Below are 23,535 nucleotides of genomic sequence, written 5' to 3'. Positions count from 1 at the left end.
ATCTTGTCACAAGGGGCAGATTAAGACTGCCATGGGCCCTTGGCTGTATGAATATTATTGCCCCTACAAGTCTGGAATTCACTTCCTACATATGGTGCTAGGATCAAGTTTCTGGGGGAACTGATGATGGTTCTCTTCTGCCTGCTTTTAATCTGCAGTTTCAGCACCATTGGAGGACCTTCAAAGGTCCTGAAATTGCTGTTTTGTAAGTGTATGTTGAGTGCAGGAACAGTTGTATGAGAATTATATGGGTGAAGGTCCTTCTGAGTATAAAATTAGGTGGGTGGCTTGGGGCCATGAGCCCCTTAGAAGGCTTGGACCCCTGGCTACCACCCAAACCACCTAAATTATAATCCACTACTGCTCATCACCTTCCATTCTCTCAGCCTCAGGTATGTCTGCATTATGTGGCACCACAGATCCCAGGAATGTTTTGCAATTGTGTATTCATCTTCACCTTTCTCACTTAAGTTTATTGGTACATGTGAATGTATACCTAATTCCCTGCTGTTCTCTAAAAGCTGTTTTCTTCCATCTCTTTCCTCCACCAGTGTTTCACACCTAATAGTAGTCACTAATTATTCTTGAGTGTATAAATTTAGAAATTGCAGATCTTAGGTGCACACATGAGCTATATCAGAATTAAACCAAGATTTAACCAGGGTTTAACCAAACACACTATGGGGCACATTTACTTACCCGGTCCTGTCGCCATCCAGCGGTGAAGGATTCGGATCTTCCGGTGATTCACTAAGGTAGTGCGCCCGATGTCCACCAGGTGTCGCTGCTGCGCTGAAGTCCGTTGGAGTCCACGATCCATTGCTGGGTGCAGGTAAGCGCGTATCAAGCGACACTTTTTTTAAAAAAAAATACGGCGGTTTTTCCGAAACCGGCGGGTTTTCTTACGGCCACACCCCACGATTTCCGTCGCGTGCAACAATCCGAATGCGTGCGCCAAAAACCCGGGGCAATTCAGGGAAAATTGGCGCAAAATGGTAATATTGGGGTAACCCGACGGAAAAACGCGATTCGGACCCTTAGTAAATGACCTCCTATATGTAAGTTTATCCCAACTAGACCAACCTTGACTTGCTGTGAGTCTGTGGGGATTTGAAACATATCAAATGGTTGTTTTTTGTCTTTCCTATGTTGCCCAACTGTAATTTTTAGCTGAAGATAAAATAAAGCATTGAATTGTGTCTGCATTTGTGGAGATGGTGTTGGTTTATTTCCCTGCACTTAGAAACTCTGAAATTGTATCACGTATACAGCGAGCTGAAGGACCCTGCACCAATAGGTGAGCTGGATTGTGTTTTCAAGTTCCCCGTAAATTAATTTTAACATAGTAAAAAAATTAGCCACCCAAATTACAAATACCTTATTAAAGATCATCATTTGACTAATTCAGGCATGCCTTTAATATTACATTCCTTGCTCTGTTAACCCCCAAAGCACTTCAGAATGATTTGCATATTTTTTTAAAAGCACATTTTTGGTGTATAACAAACAGGGAGAGGAATATTGAAGGCATGCCTGGATTGGTCAGATGATGATCTTACAAAAAGGTATTTGTAGTTAAGGTGTTTAATTTTTTATGATGAAGTAGATTCCCTTTAATGTGATTTATGAAATGTTCATTCAACCAGGAGATGACATATAAATAATGTGCATGTACAGTAAAGTAATGGGTTTATGTTTTTTATTTTACAGACTTTGTGGTCTGAGCTATTTAAAGCTATTTAAACCCCATTTAAACCCTGCAGGGTCTGACTACTCGTACAATATACTGCAATACAATTGTATTGTACTGCTAATATACTGTTTGGGTAGAGGATATCAGCTGCATGGAAAAGTCTGATGGTCTCACATGGCAGCTTGGGCAGCTTGGGGCTAATAAAGTACTCCAGGTCCATCTGTAGTGTATGCCTACAAAGCTGTATCAGGCCACATGAACACGATCATCGGGGGGACGCAAGCTTGCAACCGTACATACGCCCCACAGCGCCCAAGCCCTCCTCCCCTTATGTGCTATGGCAGGCACATGTTCGTGTGCATGCAGCCTCAGAGGCATGGCTTAAAAGAAAGCCTAAGGCCTCATGCACACGACCGTATATGCGGCTGGAATACGGCCCCCCTGATTCCAATAGGCAATATGGCCATCCATGTACATTGTACACAATAAAAACCCCTAGGGTTCAAAAACCTATAGAGCCTACAAAATACTACATAAAAACAAATATTTAAAAAATTCTTGATCTATCAATATATAAAAATAATTGGATATACATAGAAATAGTTTTTTTAAAAAAAGATAAGAATTTTAATGAGGATTTTAATGAGGTATTCAAACATTACAAAGCTTTATAAAATTGGTATAATTATGATTAATTAAATTAAGGTGTGGCATAATTAGGACCACACAGAGCCATAAAAACAAAGCTTGAGATAAAATGTTGCAACTATGTTTTTTCATTTTGCAGCTTCTGACTACGTGGAATATTCAATGGTGGCACTAGGAAGAACAATTTGGCCCACAGAAAACAAGCCCTCAAACAGCTCTGTAACAAAAAATAATGAAAATGTTTCAGCTTTTGGAGTAAGATGGAAACAGAAAAAATTAAATGGGTCTTTAACTAAAAAGCCAACCACCCAATGACTTTGGAAGGTTACGCAGAGCCCTACTGCATAGATTGGAGGAGCAGGACAGGGGTCTCTGTCTGTCTGAGACAGACAAAATCATTAAAAGAAGGTAGAAGCAGTTAATACGGCTTTTGCCTGCATCTCATAGTACACAATCATGAATTGTCTGCTTAGAGAGCCTGCCCAACTTCTGGAATTTTACACTGACGGTGTGATAAGAGCTAAAACAGCAAGAAAACTGTGTAAAAAAGTAAGGGGTTAAAATTATCTTTATTGTGTAAACATAGCTAGGGGATGGGAAAACCCCTTTAAACTGTTGATGTGAGCTGCAACCAGGGGAAAACAATCACAATTATTGACATTTCACAAGTAACTTCAATTATTTGAGAAATTTTATGTAAAAAAAACTGCCATACAAATCCTGATAAATCTCCTCTTTTGTTGGGCCCAGTGAGCACTTGATACATACTGTCCTAATTATTAAACTGTAAAATAGTATCTGCACTAATAAGAATATTTTATATAATACTGTCTTTTTGGCAGGTTAACATCTTCATAGCACACTATCCATCACCAAGAATATGTATATTACACTACTAGAAATGTTTAATAGAAGTGCACAAGCTAGGACTGCATACATAAACATTTGTATAGATTTTGGTTTTTCTGCAAAAAGCTACCAAAACTTAATTTCCTCTTCCAACAAAAACATATGTTTTATTTTTTCTTTTTCAATAACTTTATGGCTCACATGTGCTGTGAACAGGGCCTTGAAGGCAATGAAGGATTCCAATGTATGCCATATGTGTGTAGAGAATGTGTTCTTGCTTGCTCAATCCGTACATAATTACAGTGCTCCATCATATTATAACAGATGTTTTTAATTCAATCTTTCTCGTCCTCCTTCCCTCCTTTCTCATACCCCTCCCTTCTCTCTCATAAGATCGCTACTCCAAGACTGCCTTGCCATCCATTCTGTCTGTAGTCATTTCTCATCCCTGACCTATTCTCCTATTCTGTCCTTGCTTTCCAGCTCGTTCAGTTTTACTAATCTTGTTTTCCTCAGTTCATTTATCACTCCTTTGCTGTTATTCACTTCTGTATTGCTTTGCATTTTGCACAATATATACCTTATATAGACACCATTCTCTACAAGATCGGTGAATTATTGTGTCCTTTATGGGAATCTTCCCATTACTAATGTGCCAGTGTTCTATATCTTTCATTCTCCCTTTGCCTTTCTATAATCATCTCATTTCCTGGCCACATTTCAGTGGTTGCTCTGGCAACAAGTGGATTGTACTGTGCAGCACCGGCCCTCCCCACTCCAGCCCCTAGAAGGTTATGGGTAAGAGCCAAAACCAAGACCTAATATACATTGTGATGTCATCAAACCTCAGAGCTAGGAGCCTTACAGAGCCACCTAAACCTTTTTATGGCACAGATGTTGCCTTTGCTCACAAGCAATAGACGATCCTCAAATCAGAGAGTTTAACTAATAAGTGGCATTTTGTATGTAACTCTGAATGGTTAAGTTTCCCTGAAGCTGCTGATTCTCTCACAGCTGCCCACCCTGCCCCAGCTGGCTTGGCAGAGTTTGTGAACTCTGCTTTTAACCCCATCTGACCTCAGGAACAGTCTGCAAAACAGGAAGGTTAAAAGCAGGACAGGCGACTGTGGCCCACAATAAGCATCAGTAGATGATATACCATAGGCATAATGTCATACGTACAATGCTAAAATCCCATAAAGGTTGTGAGCCAACTAGGCTGATATGCATTCTTACTTAGATAAGCTTATGGTTAAGCTTTCCTGTTTATGTTCCTCCTTCACTTTTGCCGGTTTATATGCAACATATGAGAACCGTTTATTTTATAATTCAAGCACCATGGAATTAATGGTGCTCTATTAATAAATCACAATAAAACCCTGCCTATAAGAATCCTGTGGTTGTATCTATTTCTGGAGTCAACCGGCGCCAACATTTGTGTTCAGTTTCATACTATGTTCTGTTACTGTTCTGAATTTAGTGGAAACACTAGTGATGATCAGCAATGGAATTCAAAAGATTACAACATGCAGATTTACACCACATAGTGGCTTTTTTATTGCTATATTCCACTATCCCAAAAAAGGATTCTTCCCAATACCAGCCCATTCCATCTCTTAGGGTGAGGTCGCACTGTCGCACGTAGCGTTTGCAATGTGTTTTTAAACCTACATATCAGGCACACGATCTTAGTGAATCCCAGCAGACCTGAATCCCCGTCGGACAAAGCGCGGCAGGATCGCGACTGGACAGGGTAAGTAAATGTGCCCCATTGCAGAAAGGCATTCGTTTTTAAAACACATGCTTTTTTTACATGTTACCATGCATCTGTCTGGTTTGATGGTTTTTCTTCATTGCTGGAAGTGTAAGCAGCTGTTTTAATATTTTCCCAGCTGCTTACGCTTCCAGCAAAGAAGGAAAATGCATTCAAACCAGCCAAATGCATGGTAACATGAAACACGCATGAGTTTCTGCAAGTGCCAAGTCTAGTAGAGATGGGAGCACTTACATCAAGGTTTCCCACTTAGATGGAATTCAGCTGGGCTGGTAAGTACGGTATTTTCTTTACTCATAGACTGATATTCTTCCGTTTACCAGCCCTGTTATAGAATGGTATTTAATAAGTACTCGACTACTTGATTAAGGGGTCTCTATTGTGGTATTTTTGATTCCTACCTCCTGTTTTGGCTAGTATTTTCAAGTTCTAATGGTGACAGCCCTTCTTATATCTCTTGTTTCTTGACAACGCTGTCAATTTAAAACATTAACCTTAATATGCATCTTTTTTTTTTCATTTAAAAATGTTTCCATTTACTACAGTTACTTAACAAATTACCTTATTATTCATTTACCTGAGAAACTAGACCCTTCCCTAGCCGGCAGTTTTCGAATGACAGTACTGCTGCGGGGAGAATCCTGTACTTCAGAGAAGGATGTAGGACCTACAAGACAGAAATAATAATAATATATTTTCTGTATGGCTGTACCTCCCATATACAAAGTAGAGATTATAGATTTACTTTGTTGTGTATGAAATCCTTAGTATGTCTGTACGCACAGGTTTAACCTCCTGTTTAAAGAGGTTTGAGAGTGGTTTCTCCTTGCTGTGCGCCTCTTACAGAGCCGCAATGTCTTGTTAATAATTGAAACTACCACTTAATACATTTAGAGCATTCCAACAAGCTTATAAACACTAAAATATTTGAAAATTATATTAAATACTTAGTATGGGGGTGGTTTCATACAGTTACTGCCTAGTAATAGTTTACATGCCTGTGGTTGTAAATTATGCAAGAATGTATAGGAGTAGGAAGCAGACAGTAGTGGGCCCAGAGAAAAGATCACAAGTGGTCAGTCAGTAATCATAAAGAGAAGCTTGTGGCCATCAAAAACTATATTGTGCCAAGTTCCCTAGAAAGCAAAAATGATAAGTCACTGATAAATCACTGTGTTCTGTGTTGAAATCTGTATTTCATCCACAGGAACACAGAACCTTTGTAAAGTCTATGAAAGAGCTGTGATACTAAAAGTCAAACATAAAGAAGAGTCAGTGGAGACATGGGTTCCCATAACAACAATAAAATTGAATTTCCATCATGGTGCCTGTATTTTGCATTATTTTTACCACCAATGAGTCAATTCCACACAGGTAGGGAATGTACAATTTCTTCTTCTCCAACAAGAAGTAAATGGAAGAAAGAGGTGCTTGAAGGACCTTCAAGCAGATGCTGCTTTAGTGAATATACCCTTTGTAGACCTTAAAATTTGGAGTTATGGTTATGTACCAACTTTTATCCACGGGATTGGGAATAATATTCAGATCGGCAATAATCAAATCAATAAAAATTTGATTCCACATTAACATAAACAAGCACATAAGATATTTCAATTACAGTAATTTTACCGTGATGATGATATATAAGTCAAGCCTTGAAGAAACAAGAGGAACTCACATCTTGTTCTGAATTCTGTAGAAGATTTATGAATTAGACTAGACGTACCAAATAATAAGTCCTTATTACTGATTATAATAATATATCAGAATGCCTTATATCTAGAAAGATTCTCATTATTATGGAAACTGAGGCCATGGGTGTAAGAACAGGGTAGTACCCTTAGCAGCTTCTACGGGGCCTAAAGTGTCACCCGACCTGTCACACTAAAGAATGGAGTAGGTGCGCTGTTATATGCATATTATGCTGAACATTGTCATATCATATCATAATATGTATATAACAGTACACATCTTCCAGATTACACGGCAGAGCTGGACGCACAGATGAGAATGTCGGGGAAGGAGACAGCAGAACGGCAGGACTAGGAATCTCTCAACGCTTCCTGCCATTTACTTCTCCCATATGGTTTGCAGCTCCCAGACTGCATGAAATCATATCTATGGCCTCTAACAAACCCCATGGATAAGAAGACTGGCTGAGGGGACATTCCCACGGCCTAGTGCTTACCCAGACCGGATTCCGGGCAAGCACAGGCCTGGAGGGTGATGGGTGAGTGGTTGTCAACCCTCCTTTCTCCATTGGCAGAAGAGCGGGCCGAGGCAGTCATGGTACGGTGAAGCACTGTATACTGACCATGCCGTGACCCGGAGACAGTGCCGGCGCCAGCATTGAACATACCTGAGCAACTGCTGGGGCCCAGATCTGCTGGGGGGGCCCACATAAGGCTGTACATAATGAATCCAAGAGAGTGAGGGGGGCTGTATCTAATGAATCCATAGGGTGTGAGGGGGGCTTATATAAAATAACAATGAGGGGGCTGTTTATAAAATAACCATGACGGGGCTAATTGGTAAGATAATCTAAGAATTATTTTAGAGGACAGGACACTTAGGAGACTGGAGCCATAGAATGGGGGCTGTGATCTGGTCGCAAATCATGCACCCAGATCACGGCCCCAGATCGCTGTATGTTTGTGTGTATATGCAATATATATATCCATGCTGTATGCCTGTGTATATATGCAGTATATGTATGTTTATGCTGTTTGTATTGTATGTTTGTGAGTATATACTGTATTTGTTTATACAGGGCTGGATTAAGGGTGGTAGAGATCCTGGGGCACAAACTTGTGGGGGGCTCCCCACAATTTTTTTTATTAAAAGTAAATGTTGCCAGTAAAAAATATTTACAGCCCAGAGTGATACATTTATACACTCACCGGCCACTTTATTAGGTACACCTGTCCAACTGCTCGTTAACACTTAATTTCTAATCAGCCAATCACATGGCGGAAACTCAGTGCCTTTAGGCATGTAGACATGGTCAAGACAATCTCCTGCAGTTCAAACCGAGCATCAGTATGGGGAAGAAAGGTGATCTGAGTGTCTTTGAACGTGGCATGGTTGTTGGTGCCAGAAGGGCTGGTCTGAGTATTTCAGAAACTGCTGATCTACTGGGATTTTCACGCACAACCATCTCTAGGGTTTACAGAGAAGTCTGAAAAAGAAAAAACATCCAGTGAGTGGCAGTTCTGTGGGCAGAAATGCCTTGTTGATGCCAGAGGACAGAGGAGAATGGGCAGATTGGTTCGAGCTGATAGAAAGGCAACGGTGACTCAAAGCGCCACCCGTTACAACCAAGGTAGACAGAAGAGCATCTCTGAACGCACAATAAGTCGAACTTTGAGGCAGATGGGCTACAGCAGCAGAAGACCACACCGGGTGCCACTCCTTTCAGCTAAGAACAGGAAACGGAGGCTACAATTTGCACAAGCTCATCGAAATTGGACAGTAGAAGATTGGAAAAACGTTGCCTGGTCTGATGAGTCTCGATTTCTGCTGCGACATTCGGATGGTAGGGTCAGAATTTGGCGTCAACAACATGAAAGCATGGATCCATCCTGCCTTGTATCAACGGTTCAGGCTGGTGGTGGTGGTGTCATGGTGTGGGGAATATTTTCTTGGCACTCTTTGGGCCCCTTGGTACCAATTGAGCATCATTGCAACGCCACAGCCTACCTGAGTATTGTTGCTGACCATGTCCATCCCTTTATGACCACAATGTACCCAACATCTGATGGCTACTTTCAGCAGGATAATGCGCTATGTCATAAAGCTGGAATCATCTCAGACTGGTTTCTTGAACATGACAATGAGTTCACTGTACTCAAATGGCCTCCACAGTCACCAGATCTCAATCCAATAGAGCATCTTTGGGATGTGGTGGAACAGGAGATTCGCATCATGGATGTGCAGCCGACAAATCTGCGGCAACTGTGTGATGCCATCATGTCAATATGGACCAAAATCTCTGAGGAATGCTTCCAGCACCTTGATGAATCTATGCCACAAAGAATTGAGGCATAGAAAAGGGGGTCCAACCTGTTACTAGCATGGTGTACCTAATAAAGTGGCCGGTGAGTGTATATATATATATATATATATATATATATATATATATATATATATATACATATATATATTTATTTATACGGCTCCTCTAATATCCAGTCCCCCTATAATAATAACTATCCAGCCCCTCTATAATAAATATACCCAGCCCCCCTTTAATAACAATATCCAGTCCCCAATAACTATATACATTCCACTTCAATAACTATATACAGCTCCTTATAATAACTATATTCAGCCCTTCTATGATAACTATATCAGCCCTTGGTAAAATAATAACATAATAAAACCTTTCTCCATTCCCCCGATGCTCTGCTAAAGACGGAAGTCTTTTGGGTACGTATTCTTTTGGGTACCACTTGGGGAGCAGGCTATAAATACTGTCAGTGATTTGGGCGGCCATGCGGACTCCTGAATCGCCTACGTTTGGTAGGGGCCTCCATGGCGTGTGCCCCTGGAGCCCACCCTATTATCCGGCCCTGTGTGTATATACTGTATGTATGTGTGTATATGCTTATGTATTTAGAAGCAATATGTGTGTTATAGCATGTTTGTTTATGCTGTATGTATGTGTAGATATGGTGTATTTATACTGGATGCATATATACTATATGGGAGAGATTTATTGGGACCAGCTCTTTGTCATACATGTCCTGAAATAATCGCAATTACTGGCAAAACACTTATAATTGCGATTATTTTCCCCTTTATTCCAAGTGTGTGTGGAGGGGGCCTGAAGGTGGTGCAACCGGTGGCTTTCATTTTTGCACAAAGTTTAGGGGAAAGTGGTTTTAAATAGAGAACAATTTTTAAAGGGCTGATTCTAGCAATGTGGTAACCCATAGACATTGAAATGAGGCACAGTGAGGTGAGTATAAATTATTTTTTATTTTTATACACCTTGGACCCATAGTAAAAACATTTAAAAGAGTATTTTTGGGGAAAGTGCAATGAAATTCAAAGGTTATTTTTTGTGTAGAATACAAGTTGAGATGTAGTTTTCCTGTGGTATATTACTACTAATTAACTTGGTATGATGTTAAAAGTACTGTATTTTTCGGACTATAAGGCGCACCGGATTATAAGGCGCACCATCAATAAATTCCTGCTAAAACATCTAGGTTCATATATAAGGCATACCGGATTATAAGGCACACCTGATTATAAGGATGAATGACCAGCAGGTGGCAGACCTGTACACAGTTCGAGGCAGCTGTTGTCTGTAAGTACGGTTCATATTTAAGGCGCACTGGACTATAAGGCGCACCATTGATTTCTGAGAAAATCAAAGGATTTTTTGTGCGCCCTATAGTCCGAAAAATACGGTAATTATAATAATGATGCATTATTATTTATTATGCTGGGGCTTCATATAATGTGAAGTGTATTTCTATAAACATTTCAAAACAATCACAATGCAATCTTCCTTTTAAGGACCTATCCTATTAAGGACACTAAATGAAAGCTGTCTATGATAGGTGGCTATTGGCAACATTACATGTGTTTTTCTATAATGTCTATTGTAATAATTATTCATTTCCTCCAATTACACTAATCAGATGTTGCTGATACACCTACTCAAAAATAAAATGTATATAATTGTAACACAACAAGTCAATAAAATAAAGAAATGATCAAAAAATCTGTTGACAGATATATAAATATGTGAAGACAAGCGTTAAGACTAGACCACAAGGGGATGGGAAGAAAACTTGTTAGTGCATACCAAGTGCAATTCCACATACATTACATGTAGACCCTTAGTGTTACTGAGAGACAGGTACAAATCTTTACCTAATCCCTGAGAAACGCACACAATCCTTAGTAATCTTCTACTATATGGCATAATCCTTTGCAGGAGATTTGATGCTGTTCCATATGCATATATGGGTTGACCCCCTTCGTGCTAGACTCATGTGGAAGGCGGTACTCTACAGCAAACTGAATGGTTTATGTTAGTCACATGTTTTCCATTTTCTGCATTGGTGTTTCCCATTAGAATTTCCTAGCCCTAAAGCCTGTTAAGCCGGCTGTAAAACATGATGTAAAGAAACACATATTGCAATGGGTTACTTTGAGTATAATTTGTATAAAACCATAGCAGTAGTAGACATGTGGTTGAAATATAGCAACTGGCATGTGAGCAAAGCATGTTCTCTCAAACAGCAAATAGATATTAGGGATTTCTGTTCATGCAGTTACATAATATGTAAATGTGGCTTTAGGTACTTGCTGAAAGTCTGCAGTAATGATATGGGGTGATTTGCTGGCAATGCTGTAGAATAATGTTATGGGGGGACTCGGGTAACCCTGTAGATGGTGGCACATTTCTGATAATTTATCTGTGGACACATATAACATTATAATCATGGTGTGCTCTGCAGGCACTATAAAGGTACAGATACTAATAATGATGCATTCCATTATATCTGGAATTATATATTAATATAACTATATCACTAGTGGCACTAGATGATGCTTGTGATCCCTATTGATAAACCTCTTAATAACACATAATATATAGTGTTGTTAATTCTGTATGGCGAGGGCTCATGAAATGAGCATCCCATATAGGGCAGATGTCTACTACATTAAACATCACCCCCCCCCCCATTCCCCGTTAATTTTAGCGTAAGGTGGCAGTGGATAACCTGACCGCAACAGTGATACAGTTGTTTACTTTTAGGACGCTCCCAGCCCTATCATGACAAGTTTTCTATCACAACCTGCCGGAGCAATATGATGCGCTACATTGGTATTGCAGTATATTGCATGACTGATAATACCCTGTAGGGTTCAGACACCTCAAGGGGCTTAGAAAATAGAAAATAAATTTTAAAAATCCATGGAAATGTTACCTTTCACTGACCCCCCCTTTCTCAAGTACGCATCACATACGCATATATAATTAAACGAAAACATAAACACTTTGGGGGATTTAACATACACTGATGCAATGTGTGTTAACATATGATTAAAACCTGCCCCTCCCACTATGCCAGTTGGGCAGGTCCTGCCTGCATAGAAGTGCACTGTAGCCTTCACGGACACAGGTTACTGCTAGTATGCAGGCGGGGGCAGGACTGCCCAGCATGGGCCCTGCCCAGCAAGGAGCTAGCCTAAGGTGGAAAATAATCACAATTCCTGTTGGTTTGCAAGAAAACAGACATACAAGCCTTGATGAATTCCCCCCATTAGATTTGTCCAAAATACAAAAATAATTATCTAATACAGTTTAAAATTGTGTCCGAATCACTACTTTTCTCCATTTTGTAACCCATATAAATGTTTTTAAAAAGTGATCAATTAGTCCTACAGCTCCATAAACAATGAAATCATCAGCTTATCTAGCAAAAACTATCCCTTTACACAATTCTTTATGAATAATATAAAGAAAAGTTATCGGTCTCAGAATGTGGCATTGCAAAGTTGTAAAAATAAAAAATAGGGCATTCCCTTTATTCCACTGCATTCACAATTTTCACAGTCTTCCAGTGATCCAGTCCTATATTAAGGGAACCTGTCACCAGAAACCTCATTTACACTAAAGACAGGTTACAGTAGCCTATTACAGCTGCATTACAAATATGTCTTTCTGCTTTCTCTAAGCATTTGCATTACAATATAATTAACTTACCTTGCACCCTAACAAAATCCTCTGTGTAGTCCCAGGGGTTGGGCTTCAGTTTGGATGCATTTAAAAAAAAAACAACATGTGGCTTGCCTGTGCTGCAGACATCTCAGCTCTCACCTTCCTGCTCATGTATAGCTCCTCCCTCTCTCACTGATGTCAGCTCGCAAGGCTGTGACCTCTGTGAAGAAGAAGGAGGGAGGAGCTGTGCAGGAGCACAAAGGTGGGGGCCAAGAGCTGAGCAGTCTGCAGCACAGACAAGTCACGTGTTGTTTTTTGAAATCTATGCAAACCAAAGCGCAACCCCTAGACTACACAGAGGATTCTGTAAGGGTGCAGCTGTAATGGACTTTTGCAACCTGTCTGTCAGGCTCCAGGGGTAGTGGACGATGATAACATAAGCCGACACCTGGGTACCTGGTTTTCACCAGAGCCAGGCGCTGCAGTGTGTTACCACCAGGTCGTTCCAATCGGGAAAAGGCAGGAGGTCAGGACGGGCAGCACGGGATCATAGTCGGGGACGTAGCAATAGGTCAAGGCAGACTGGGGTCACAACGGGAATTCAGAACACAAGCACATGGCATCAGGAACAAAGCTTTGTCAAAGGCACAAAGATCCGGCGGGGTGTGCAGGGAGAGGCTGGGTTATAAGGGAATCTGGGAATGGCCAGCACTAATCAATAGTGAGCTGGCCCTTTGAATCTACAGGAGCCGGCACGTGCGCGCACTAGGAGACTGGGGCGCGCGCACAAGACCGCCGGAATAGGAATGGGGACAGGTAGGTGGCGCAGGTGCCGTGCGCCGAAGCACGGGGAGGGGCACAGGTGAGCCCCCGGCCAGAGACATGGGTTGCATGAGCACCCGTGACACTGTCTTTAGTGAAAATGAGGTCCCTGATGACAGGTTCCTTTTAAAATGTGCCAGTAGGGGTTACAATATGTCCAGCCTATATATAGCTCTATGAATGGGAAAAAAAATATGTTTTTGGAAGGCATGGCATAAATAAGGGCCGCTTCATTAAAATGTTAAATCATAAAACACTATAGTGGATTTTAAGTTTTTTCCTTTTTATAAACCCCCACTACTGAATATAAAAAGCCCTCTTATGTCTCTGCATAGCTGAAATTGACTGTTGTAAGTGGACAATTGCTTGTTGACACCGAGTTGATAATTTAGTAATATAGAATAAATAGAATTCTGAATATGAAAATTCAGGACAAAGTAATAAGCAGAAATCCACATCTGTGAACTATTATTTTGCAGGGCTTTAGTCCTGACCTTCTGAAAGACATGGAATGACCCAGAATTTATACTGAAAATATACTGTACATACTTAATCTTTTTGCTATGTACTGTGTGTATAGTTGGGTGTACATAACTTTGTTAGGGTTTATTTATATACTATTTCTATAAATGAGCAGTGGAAGTTCCTGTTTGTAATTTATCATGCCATCTTTCCTGTACCCTTCACACGCTGTTCCCCTCAGGAGATGCTAATATTGTAAACTGTGCTATGTTAAGAAACTGTGGGAGATCCAGCAAAAGGGACACAGGTCACAGAGACCAAAATAATCTTAGATTTGCTGTAGATTTACATCTTCCTTCTGTCACAGCCAGGAAGAAACACAGCTGTTTTGCAAAACTGAATTATACCAATAAATTGCACAACACACTAGATTGTAAGCTCTTTTTCTACCTCTGTAAAACTCTTAATAACAGATGGAAAACTTTATCAGCCTTAAAGTATAAGTATCAGCCTTATAATTTTCTAAATTCTGAATGCAGTTGCATGTTAACATCATCATTTATTTCCAAAATATTTCCTATCTCCTGACATATCTGTTAAATCATTGTCATTCCCATTATATAGAAATTCTGGATCTGTTATTCCTTCTACAAAAGTTTGAATTGACAACTGGGTGTTACGTATTTGGGTTGTGTCTTTGTATACTTTCGTACTATCCAGTCTCACTATACAATACACTATCCCTTGGAAATGAAGCTTATAAGGAGATTGTACCAATGTCATCAGGAGCGTAACTAGGAGAAGCTGGGTCCCATAGCAAACTTCAGAATGGGGCCCCCTTGCAAAAATACACATATCTGTACAATCATGCATGTTTATACAATCATACACATGTATACACTCAAACACTTATATACAGACACATACTGTTGTACACTAATACAGACACATTTATATATTCTTACAGACATACATATATTTATACACTAATTCCCACATTTAAATGCTCATGTGCTCACATTTATGAGCTAATTATGTACATTTATATACCGCATATACTCGTGTATAAGCTTATATATATACCGTATATTCTCGAGTTTTTCAGCACAAAAATATGCTGAAAAACGTCCCCTCGGCTTATGCACGAGTCTACTACAAAAAAAAATGACCACTTAAAAAAATAAACTTAAATACTCACCCTCCGATGTCGGCGCGGCTTACCGATGTCCCCGATATCAGCGTGTTCCATCTTCTTTCTTCTCTGCGGCTCTTCTTCTTTCTTCTTTCTTCCAGCATGGACGCGGCCATGTTTTCTTTGTGGCCGCGCATACTATGACGTCAGCAGCGGCCGCATCATAGTATGCGCATGCTAGAAGAAAACATGGCCGCGTCCATGCCGGAAGAGAGAAGAGGAGCCACGGAGAAGAAAGAAGACGGGACGCGCTGACATCGGGGACATCGGTAAGCCGCGCCGACATCGGAGGGTGAGTATTTAAGTTTATTTTTTAAGGGCCGTGGGGGCAGGCTGCTGTATACTACTAGGGGCTTGCTGTATAGTACTAGGGGCTTGCTATATACTACTAGGGGCTGCTGTATACTACTAGGGGCTTGCTGTATACTACTAGGGGCTTGCTGTATACTACTAGGGGCTTGCTGTATTCCCACCCTCGGCTTATACTCGAGTCAGTAGTTTTTCCCAGTTTATGGTGGTAAAATTAGGGGTCTCTGCTTATACTCGGGTTGGCTTATACTTGAATATATACGGTACATACATTTATATACATACAGTTTACCATATATACACGTCTGCAGTATTAACACAGCACATACATACATAAAGCAAATACATAACATACACCATACATACACACATAAAGCTTATATAAACACACATACAGCATATACACACATACATAAAGTACCATATACAGACATACAGCATACATACAAACCCATACAGCACATACATACACATATAGAGCATATACACATCACATATACACATACATACATTTACACACTCATACATACATAGTGGGAGATTTATCATGCGTCTCTGTATGATAGAGGTCACGTCCACCGCTGTCTGCTCCACCTGGCAAGGCTACGCCAGGTCAGAAACTGGCGTAGATGCAGAAACTGGCGTGCAAGCGCTGATAAATCTCCCCTACTCACTGAAGTAGACTGCAGGAAGTAGAGGTGAGATATTTCTAGCCCTGCCTTCAGGTCTTCCCTCCCCCCAAATTTCTTATCTGATGTGAACATGTTATATAAATGCTGTACAATGTGCAGAATAATATTTACATAATGGCGTATATGCAACATTATTTAGTAATGGAAGGACAAGCAACATTTCGGAAAGTCAAATATGTTACCCTCATCACAGCTCGGCCCTCTATATCCTGGGCAGCATCTCCACTCCAGTGTTGTCACTGTCTTATAGCTGAGTCTGTAGGTTGGTCGGACAACTGTCCTGTAACTAGAAATCAGATGGTATATTAATGAGACAGAATAGCAGTAAGCTTACACAGAGATGTTCAATAGAAGACAAAACACAAAGACATAGGGGCACATTTACTAAGGCCCTTGCACCAGTTTTCTGTCAGACTTTGCACGTTCTTCCTAGTGCAAACTGCTTGCATAGGTATTTAAGAAGTGTCTTAGACACTTTTGTGTCGCACGTGACTCTTTTATGGCGCAGCTGCACTAGGCATCATGCAACAAAAATTAGGAGGCGTTCCGGAGCTTAGTCTGACCATGCACCAGGTTTATCATACAGATTCAGACAAAAGTGTGTTGCAAATCCTATGTTAAAGGTGCTCTTCACAAAAAAGTTGGTGAACTGTGTCAGGGCCTGTGCAAGGAACACCATATTCACGATTTCTGGCGCCCCCGTTCTTCATGAATCTGGCACATCCAGCATTATACACGGGCAAAAACACTTTAAGTGCAATTTGCACTACTCTTAGCAAATGTGCCCCATATGCTTTTCCACAGAACATACCCTGTATTCTTTTGTTGAAACAAAAAAGTTCCTGTACCTTTGGGAACTCCTAAAAGCGTTTTTATTGGAACGTCATCTGCGTCCTTCGTCATGACTATAGAGTCAAACTTGTCAAAACACGGTAACTCTTTTTGCCAGTAATTTTGTTTTACTGATGTTCCAATAAAGACAAAAGTTTTAGGAGATCCCAAAGGCTGGGACTTTTTTATTTTTTCCTTTTGACCTGTTTGCTTGTCCAGCATTTGTTCCATACTACTCTGTACCCTCGGCTTCTAGGGGAGCACTCCTCAAATATAGCTAGCCACAGGGCTGCCTGTTTTTTCTCTGTATTCTTACCTTCCTCCGGAGCAGCCTGTTCCCCAATGACAGTTTTGGTACACCCTCTGCAGGAAAGTGCCATTTTGAACTTGGCAAGACACAGTGCGAGAGATGGGTACAGAGCACCAATTTCTGCAATAAACAAAAACAACACGATTGCAAAGTCAACAGTGCTATAAAAATCTATTAGGTAGTTGTTACAGTGATTCTCATCCTTAGTGAAGAGCATATATGTCACTCATCTGAATGTCTTTCCTTATGTTATCTTTGCTGCCCTGCAGGTTGGGTGAGAGTGTTAGTTCCTGTTGACTCATAATGGTTGTAAGAAACCCTGATTGTCACAGTTCCCAGAACCCTGTGTCAGTATTATCTGCAGGTCCGGCATTTTTTTCATTAATAAAATAAGTAATACTATTTAAAACTGTTATTTGTGATCTGTTCACTGTTTACTGAGCACACAGCTCTACTCAGCACAGTGGCTGGTCTTCACATTGTGGTTCAGTTCCATTCTCTTAATTGGGATTGAACTACAGACAGGACATGGACATAGCATCACTGGACTGTAAAGCAGTATGGCAGAAAACCTGCTTACATGGAGAGAAAATTCCTCCCATTGTGCTGTATATAGTATACATGAAATGGCTAGGAAAGGAGGGAGGAGCTGGGTGTATTTCAAAGATCTTTTGTGACCTTCTGCAAGGTATTTAAGACCAAATTATCACTCTGATTACACCAGTTTTAGGGCTTATAGGCACATACCTATAACAGTATTTCCCATGATTTTTGGTCCATATCCATGTGAAATCCATATCAGTAGTTTCTAGCGTCAAAAACTCAGCAGTCAAGAGAGGAAGGTGCCAACATCATCAGAGATCAAGCTAAAGCTCAAATTTACATAGGTGAGTGCAGTTATACATTGGACAGAGTTGTGACCACTGTATCTCCAAAAGTTTAGTTACACTTTAAATGATGGATACTTTTTAAAAATAGGAATCAGTGTATTTGTAAAAGTAAAAAAAAGTACCGTAAGTAAGTTAACATTTAACATTTCTTCATCTCCAAAGTGACTGGTAACCGACAAGTGTAATAGTACCACTTAGAGTGTGTTTTACAACCATTAAACTTCTTTGCTTTGTATGAGAAGTGTAACCACTGTAAGAAAGTGAGAGGTGTAATTTGGGAAAACCCGCTATCTGCCCTACAAGCAGATGAAATGCAGGTGGTAAAAGCCCTGGGTTTGTCTGCAGTAACCCAAGGGTTAATGCAGACATGATAAGCAGGAATAGTCTGTTTGGTCTATTTTGGCCTAGCTAACATGGACACATTTGTAATGTCCGTACTGGGCTGCTTATTATGGAGTAGGGGTAGGCTGGTAGTGGGACTCCTACTCCACCCGGGCTTCAGTCCTGGGATTTTGTACAGCCCACAGGTGTGGGTCACAGGCCTCGTTAGGGCCTGATTTAATCTGCAGGCCAGAAGCAGTAGGGGAGGCACTACCTGGAGAGCTGAAAGCGAGATTGCATTCTGACAGCAAAGGTAACTGAGGGCCTCCTGTCTTGCTGCTGGACAAGAGCGGGTGCCAGGCAGCCTGGTACCCGGATAGCTAGGGTCCGTCAAATGTATTAGACAGCGCCTAGCCGAGCAGGAATTACTTTTGTAAAGTTTTTGTATGTGCCTAAGCCGAGGCTGAATTTGTGTTCTGTTTTGCAAGTGTGAATAAAACACTTAAGTTGGACTTTAAACCGGCGTGTGTCGCTGCTTCCTGCACTGCTACCAGTCAACTACCAGAGCAATTCCCCACACCACCAACAGTTATTATGCCACAATTGTCAAATCTTTTATTTAAACATTATGGTCTTCAACTTTTTGTTTTATAAAATGGAAGCCCCCAAGCATTACCATAAAAGACCCCTTAACTCAGTGATGGCAAACCTTTTAGAGACCGAGTGCCCAAACTACGACCGACAAAGACCCACTTATTTACTGCAAAAGTGCCAACACAGAAATTTCATTTGTGATTTATACTCTCTTCCCTGTCACAGTTTTCATTAATACCAGCACCCTGAGGAGAGCAATGAAGCAGAAAATAGTCCCAGGTAGCGCTGTCACTTTAAAATGGCTCTGTGCACAGCAAGTCCTGGGCAGTCAGGGACTGCAGGAAGATACCTGGAGTCATCTCTGGTGATGGCCTGAGTGCCCGCAGAAAGGGCTCCGAGTGCCACCTCTGGCACCAGTGCCATAGGTTAGCCATCACTGCCCTAACTGATAGTATGAAAGTCTATATGTTGCCATATAACACTACAAATCCCCATCAGTAGCCACTTAAATGTTTGTCTACTCATTACATCTGACAACTGTAAGATATAAAGAATAGTAATAGTACTATATTAGTAGTTCGATGCAAATCAATAAAAGATCCTACTTTTTCTTGCACATTATACATGCGTATATCCTTATATTCCACATTAGAAAAACCATAGAGTAGAAATGTAATTATATTCACAGATAAGCATACACTGTAAATGCACATTCACATGAGCTACAATTTTTATTGCTCTAGGGAAGTGAAGCTCCTTTCATAGGGCTGAGGGAGTGTCAAAGATAGATTGAGACTGCTCCAGGGGTAAACAAAAAGCTTTCCCATAAACTTTATGCCAAAGACCCCTGCAGATATGTATGTGTTTAGAGGTGTGTGTAGGTGGAGGCGAGGTGTGAGATCCCAAAACAGGCAGGTATGAAATGAGCATACAAAGCATCTTCTGTAACAAAGTTACCAAGTTGTGCAAAAGTGATCAATTTCAGCTAATCATATTCTTATATTATATTCTCTTAAATTCTGAAAATAAAATATAAAGTTCTGTTGTATATTCTATACAAAGTAGTATGTTTGGTGCATCATATCATAATGATGGTAGAATTTTTCTATTGATAAAGGTGACATGTAAATTGTTATATCTAATATTGTTATATATAATGTTTATAACTAATACTCCTTGTTTAAAGGAAGTCTACCAGCTCCACAAAATATGTTATCTCGGTGCACCAGAACTGATCCCACAATCCATGTAGAAGGTTTATTTTAAGGGTATATTTATTCACTGGAAAATGTTCTAATAATAAGATAAAAGATCTGCAATAGACCAAAGAATAAACATTGTAGCTGGTTTGTTGCAGAAATTGTATATCCAATGGGACTTCAATAACGCTAAGAGAACTGTAATTTGGGGCAGCAATGTCTGCAAGAAATCTGCTGTCTATGAACTAACTCTAGAACTATCCTTTGATATGAGAGATAATTAGCAGTGTATATTATGAAATATTTTATAACATAAAGAGTAAAATAAAATAAATGTATAGCAGAGATGACTGTGAGAGATTAAACAGAAAAGATAATAAATGGAATTATTGGAAAATAAGATAACAGTTCAGAACTAGGAAGTATGGTATATAACCCACGTCATTAAATTGGTGTAATTGCAGTAAAAAAAACCACATTGTAAGTGGCTTCGTTTATACCAATTAAAATAAAACCACATAATTAAAAAACAAAAAACTCTGAATCTGCATGGCAGATATTACATCAAAGATGTAATTGTATAGAGATGGTATCATATGTAAAGTGGGTAGTTCATGTTATGTTGAGGTGCACTTATTGGAGCGTCATAAGTTCTGTAGAGTCAAAAAAATCCATAAGGAAAAATGGTGGGATTACAGTGCAATGTTCGCTGAGGGGCCTGTGCTGTTGACAATTTGTTTATCTCTGCTTTTCCTTTGTTGATTTTCCCCATATAAATTGTTAGTGTTTCCTTTCCAGCATCCCTAGGTCACGATCACTCCACCAGAAACCTCTGTGTCCAGCCACAATGGATAAAACAATGGGGCACATTTACTTACCCGGCCCATTCGCGATCCAGCGGCGCGTTCTCTGCACAGGATTCGGGTCCGGCTGGGATTTAAGATGGTAGTTCCTCCGCCGTCCACCAGGTGGCGCTGCAGCGCCGAAAATAATCTTAACGCCCCGGAATGCACCATCCCATAGAAGGTGAAGGTGAGCGCTCCCCAAGCGACACATTTTCGGCATTTAAATGCGGCGGTTTTTCCGAATACGTCGGGTTTTCGTTCGGCCACGCCCCCCGATTTCTGTCGCGCGCATGCCGGCCCCGATGCGCCACAATCCGATCGCGTGCGCCAAAAACCCGGGGCAATTCATGTACAAGCGGCGCAAATCGGAAATATTCGGGTAACACGTCGGGAAAACGCGAATCGGGCCCTTAGTAAATGACCCCCAATGTGTCCCACAGGGCAATGACATTCATGTAAAACTGAAGTGCAAGGGAATTTCTGCTCTAAGACGGAGTGGGTCATTTCACAAATTACACCCTATTAAACTGGATTGTAAATAGCATAATGGGCAATTCTATAAAAAGTTGCTGACTAGTCAACCCTGAATGACCCTTAGAAATCATCTCAGCTGGCACATAACAGACACAAGGAGCTCTATCTACAGCTGAACTAACTACCATGACATTAGCCAACTTGCCTTCTGTTACTTGAAAAGCATGGGGTGATCACTTTGGCAATGAAATGGTTACAACGTCAGAGCTTGTCAGCTACCAGAGGCCCTTTATTGTCTGTACATATAGCAATTTCTTAATCCTAAAATAACCTTTAAAAATAACTTCATCTGTTAACTTCCAGCAGCCAGCGGGGTGGGCAAGCAGAAACACATTTTTTCATAGTAAGAAGAAAAAAAAAGAAAAAGAAATGAAAACCATTCCATCAATGAGATGGCTGTCTAGCCCATGTTTGTATCTACAGGCTCATCATAGTTTGCAAGCTTATACGCCAAACCTAAATTCTGACATTTTTTTTTTCCTTTTTGTGATAAAAGCTAAAACACAAATGGTAGATCTGGTTCCTTAGGAAACAACTTTATTTTGGGCATACTTAAGAAACACCTGAAGTATTCACACCTGTGTTATAAATTCCAGACAAACCTACATAAATGAAAAAGATGTAAAAAAAAACATGACTTTACATGTTTGTAAGTCAGACTGCTTAAAACATAAAATAACTTTCATTTCTATCATGTTAAATCTGATGAATTAATCTTTATGGCTGTGCAGCACTGATTTCTGATCTCAACAACCACAACAAAAATTTTGGTTACCTTTTAGGACTTGTGATTGACTCTCTGGTTTTGACTTGCAGTGCAGGTGAAAATCGGTATTGAGCACCGGATGTCCATGTGCAATAACTTTTGTCCAGCAGGGCACAGAGGCAAAGCAGAACGTGCCAACAGGAACAGCAGGGCACTGACAATTGCATGATTCATCCACTCAAAGAATCGCACTTTGTGTTCCACAAGGCCAGATTTGTCAGTTTAGAAATACTTCTTACTGAAAAGTTACCTACTCCATATATACAGGTAACAGGTAGCATGTGTCCAAATGCTGAGTAGGGAAATTGTCTGGTGATCCTCGATAAACCCACCTCAAAGTCACTAAGGACAAATCCGGCCTTCAGACAGCCCCCAAATGAGAAGTCTCACCCCCCCTTAACTCCTGCTTTTCATAGAATGTGCCCCCCACGCTGCAGGGAGAAGGGGAAAAAAAAGTCTGTGCAGACTCTGCCTACTTTCCATGAACCGGCTTAGAAATCCTAAACAATTGAGTTTTTAAATCACTGGGATAGCATCTCCCCCCTCCCTAACATCACACACTCTCCTCCTTCCTTACCTACCCTCTCTTCCTTCCCCTCCTCTGTTCACTTCCTAGCTGCTGCACTCTATCTTCCTCCCTCTTTCTCTTGCTCTTTTTCTCCTTCGGTCTCCTACCCCTCTCTCCTTTCCTCCACCCCCTGCACTTTTTTATTCCTCGCTCAGACATGGAGACAATTCATGTCTTTTGTGTGCTGTTTTAAAATTCACAGACTCAGCTTGTCTCTACGTCCTATTTCTACTTTTAACTTTTTCATCCTTTTTTATTTATCCTACCAACTTTTTTCTGCTTTTCCTGACCTCCCCTCGCTGTATATTTAACTCCAGGACTAGGGATTAGATTGTTCAGGAAACAGATCAATGCAGAAGAAAAAAATATGTTTTTGAACTCTATACAGGTTTTAACATAGAATATACAATTCAAGAAAGGGAATGCATGGCACAAATGCGGGAACAGAGCTTCAAACATACAAAAAAGACAGTCAATCCAAATCAATATAATCTGCTATAATGTGAAAGCGGTATATACAGTTTGCATACACTGCATCTCTTTTAGACTTGA

The 23,535-nt window shown here is 40.5% G+C and overlaps 1 protein-coding gene across 3 annotated transcripts in view; it reads right to left on the bottom strand.

Annotated features, from left to right (window-relative positions):
• The window catches only part of EMID1 (EMI domain containing 1), a 55,257-nt gene extending 32,181 nt beyond the window's left edge, over positions 1 to 23,076 (bottom strand). For 2 of the 3 annotated variants that reach the window (XM_072148343.1, XM_072148360.1), the window contains exons 1-4: positions 22,425 to 23,076; positions 17,273 to 17,386; positions 16,308 to 16,411; positions 5,542 to 5,631 (exon numbers count right to left, since the gene is read on the bottom strand). In XM_072148343.1, coding sequence (XP_072004444.1) covers positions 5,542 to 5,631; positions 16,308 to 16,411; positions 17,273 to 17,386; positions 22,425 to 22,582 — 466 coding nt within the window. In that variant the 5' untranslated portion in view covers positions 22,583 to 23,076. The remainder of the gene's footprint in view (positions 1 to 5,541; positions 5,632 to 16,307; positions 16,412 to 17,272; positions 17,387 to 22,424) is intronic. The other variant, XM_072148351.1, reaches the window with a different exon arrangement.
• Between the last annotated feature and the right edge of the window lie 459 nt (positions 23,077 to 23,535).

This window comes from Engystomops pustulosus, chromosome 1 (assembly GCF_040894005.1).
Source record: "Engystomops pustulosus chromosome 1, aEngPut4.maternal, whole genome shotgun sequence".
NCBI lineage: Eukaryota > Metazoa > Chordata > Amphibia > Anura > Leptodactylidae > Engystomops > Engystomops pustulosus.
Note: the sequence above shows the minus strand (reverse complement) of the source record. Positions and strands in the feature narration are given on the sequence as shown.